The sequence below is a fragment of the Trichinella spiralis genome, assembly GCF_000181795.1.
Source record: "Trichinella spiralis strain ISS 195 chromosome Unknown Scfld6581, whole genome shotgun sequence".
Classification (NCBI taxonomy): Eukaryota; Metazoa; Nematoda; class Enoplea; order Trichinellida; family Trichinellidae; genus Trichinella; species Trichinella spiralis.
In genome coordinates this window covers 5,829-9,049 of record NW_003533520.1, presented here as the reverse complement: position 1 = coordinate 9,049, position 3,221 = coordinate 5,829, and the positions used below count along the sequence as shown (strand labels likewise).

Genomic DNA, 3,221 nt, shown 5'->3' with positions numbered 1-3,221 from the left:
ATATTCGCACTGTGTCAGCAGTCGATAACGAGTTGCAGATTGGTCGAGGTCAGGGGTTCTATTCAGGTTTGTTCGACCTCGAGGCTTTGGGCGGTCTGGATGAAAGCGTTCTCTTTTTACCGTCAAAGCTGACTTTTTTTCTTCAATTTTGACCTCTGATCTTTTTGGGGGTGTTTTTTTGCTTTTCATTCATCATTACTGTTGTCGATTCAATCTTCATTTTCTTTGTATATGCACCTACATGTATGTACGTATATATGCATACATGCATGTGTGTGTGTGTGTGTCTATAATGAGGAGTCTTAGTCTTGGTTTAGCAGCTGAAATTTCCTGTTGAATAGATTGAGTCTGCTGTGCTCTCAGCCTACACCAACCACCCGATAGGCTCCAACTGATTAGCAAATATTTGATAAACCGTATGGACCTGTGTGGCATTAGTGACTCTAAATGTAAACAACGTCTTCAGAAACGACACAGCAGATTGGACAATATTTCAAATCGACTTTGCCGTAATCATCCACTTATTTAGCCTGCGTGAAATAGCGTGAATGGCTAATGTCGTTTTTCATATCACAACTATACATATATATCACCCATAAACTATTTTCTTCTACACATACAATAAAATACATGCATATATATATAATTTATATATAATTTGTATTTATCGTATATTTTGTTTTAGCATTGGTATTGCTTTTTTCTGCCCGTTTCTCACTTTTTCTCTTTTTCTCACTTTCTTCGTAGTTATTTTACTAGTCTTTGGTTCTGTTTGTTTGTGATGGCAATACAAATTCAGGAAAGAATACTTTGCAATCCTTTGTTTTAGCCGGTTTAAATGTTTCTTAAATGAAGCATTTGTTGTTTGACCAAGCTGTTTACGTTGTTTGTTAATCATAAACTGAAAATTATCGTGAAAAAAATTATTTTTTTGCAATTAATACTACATTGACCGTTGCAACTCTTTGCTAATGTACATGCAAGCAGAATAGTGAAGAAAAAGAGAAGCAAAGGAAAATGAGAATTAGAGGCAATTTTAAAAATTAAAAGTTGCATTTATTATTTGCTCAAAAATTTCAATGCATTACGTTATTTTTAATAATTGTTGTCGTCATATTTTTTAAGCATTTATTTTTATTTTTCGTTATTTTGTTGTTTGTGAAATATAATTTTCTTTGTAACTGAGTAAGACTTACGATAGTTTGAATTTAAAGATTAAAGAGGAAAATATTTCAAATTATAAATATATGTATGTGTATCCTGCTTTTCTACAACAATTATAAGTAAAGTATTTGCTGAGCCATCACAATGCTTATATTTTCTGTTGTATTTATAATATTGTTAAAATTATTTTTTAAAAATTGTAATGGAAAAGTTTTTGGTTGAGGAAACTAAAGCAACTTTGCCAAATTAAAGTAAAAGTGCATTCATTGCACAGAAGAAGAAAAATTAGCATTTCAAAAGATTTTTTATGCAAATAGCTCATATATATTATTTGATCTACACTGACAATATGCATGATGTTCCTTCATTGAAATTAATTATTGTAACTTTTGTTGTTTTAATTGTTGGATATTTTTCGTAATTCATAGTTATTTTTATTTCAAATAATGGGTGAAATGGAAAATTATGATGAAGGTTTAAGAAAATTTCAGATATGTTACTTTGCTAGAATTTCTGAAGCGTTTTGCACAATTTATCATGTACTAGAAAAAAAGAATATATATATATATATAATGCAAATACTTTTTGAAGTCAGTTTATTGATATACAGTTGCTGTACAGAATTATGTTTAACTTTAATGTCACTTAGATAGTGAAGAAAATTTCAACTTGTAGGTGCCTTTGCATTTTCAGAATTTTATGTGAAATTTAATAAAAGTAAATACATTTGTTTTATCAAAGCTAACTGTGAAAGATAATTGATTGTTGAATTAATGTATCGTAAAATAATACTTACTTTTTTAAATTCTGTCTAATCTTTCTACTTATCTGCTATTGTTCACGTGCAACTGTAGAATGTGTAAAAGCAAATAATAAATGATTTACGTAATGTAAATAATTATATTAATAAGTTAAAGTATTAATGTTAAATGAGTTGCAAAATTAAATTTATATTACCAATGACATAATGCTTAGTTTGCAATTTGCTCGTATAAAAAGATGTGTAATACAAATTTTTGTATATGTTTATCATTGTATATATTGTTTTTTTAATTTTATCCAAAATAATAAGCTTTATTTTTTACTGTAAAACTGCCGTTTTTTTGTTTTCATATTTTTCATTTGTATGAGGGGGCAATTCTTGTTTTATAACTGACGCTTATTATAGTTCAATAGCTCATTGCATAGTTGGATATTATTATTATTTTTAATCAGAAACCAACCAATTTGATCAAAGTTGACAGAGTTGTTATTATTGTACGTTTCAAGATGTGGTATTCAAAATTTGACATTTATGATAATCATTTTTGCATATTACGTAGAATGACGATATTTCTGATAACATTTCAGCGTCAGAATTTGTTTATTTTTATCATCGCGAATACGAACAATAGTTGTTGCTCAGAGAGTTGTTTTGTTGCAGTTTAATTTAGCTAAATACCATGTTCAGAGGTTTATTAGTCAGAGCATCATTTTAGTAGAACATCGTAATCATTCTCTGTACAAATTGATATGCAATTGTAATGTTCAAGATGTGAAAATACAGTTAAAGAAAGTATCGGAGGGAATTCGTTTTTGCCGGTCAGATCAGTAATTCTTGATCTTTATTCAGTCGTTGCTCCAAAAGTGATGTAGTGGGTACGCAGGGGAATAGGAACACCAGTAATGGACGACAATGTGGTTATTCAATGAATATAATTCATTTGAGTATGGATTTGAAATTCACAAAATCTTCACAATTTTATATGATAATAATGTGGGAATGTTAGTATCATTACATTCAACCACAGGCAAAGTAGGATTGAAAGGAATCACAGCAACTATTCTATTCCGCGACTCGAATACAAAGAATGATTACAAGATAGTAAAGGGTTCAATAACACCAGCAGAGTTTATAATTCCAGTAAACAAAGGCATAATTTCATAAATCGATCACATAAGCGACAGAGTAACAGTTTAATAATGTACGACATTGAGGAAAGAATATAGGTCATGATAGACAGAATATTTAAAAATATCACTAGAAGCGTAGGAATGTACAACATGAATCCACCACA

General features: G+C 29.6%; 1 protein-coding gene across 1 annotated transcript; it reads left to right on the top strand.

The window, feature by feature from the left end:
* Nucleotides 1–1,610: 1,610 nt before the first annotated feature.
* On the top strand, nt 1,611–3,091 carry Tsp_12583 (hypothetical protein). The gene is made up of 4 exons (XM_003366095.1): nt 1,611–1,638; nt 2,643–2,754; nt 2,777–2,844; nt 2,934–3,091. The coding sequence occupies exons 1-4, from the start codon at nt 1,611–1,613 to the stop codon at nt 3,089–3,091; spliced, it is 366 nt and encodes a 121-aa protein (XP_003366143.1).
* The last annotated feature ends 130 nt before the right edge of the window (nt 3,092–3,221 follow it).

Bases quoted from the DNA above. Each gene is read 5' to 3' on its own strand.
- Tsp_12583 (XM_003366095.1), top strand. From the start codon at position 1,611: ATGGGTGAAATGGAAAATTATGATGAAG. The intron at 1,639-2,642 runs GTTTAAGAAAAT...GCATCATTTTAG, and splicing joins AATGGAAAATTATGATGAAG to TAGAACATCGTAATCATTCT. The intron at 2,845-2,933 runs GTTATTCAATGA...TGGGAATGTTAG, and splicing joins CAGTAATGGACGACAATGTG to TATCATTACATTCAACCACA.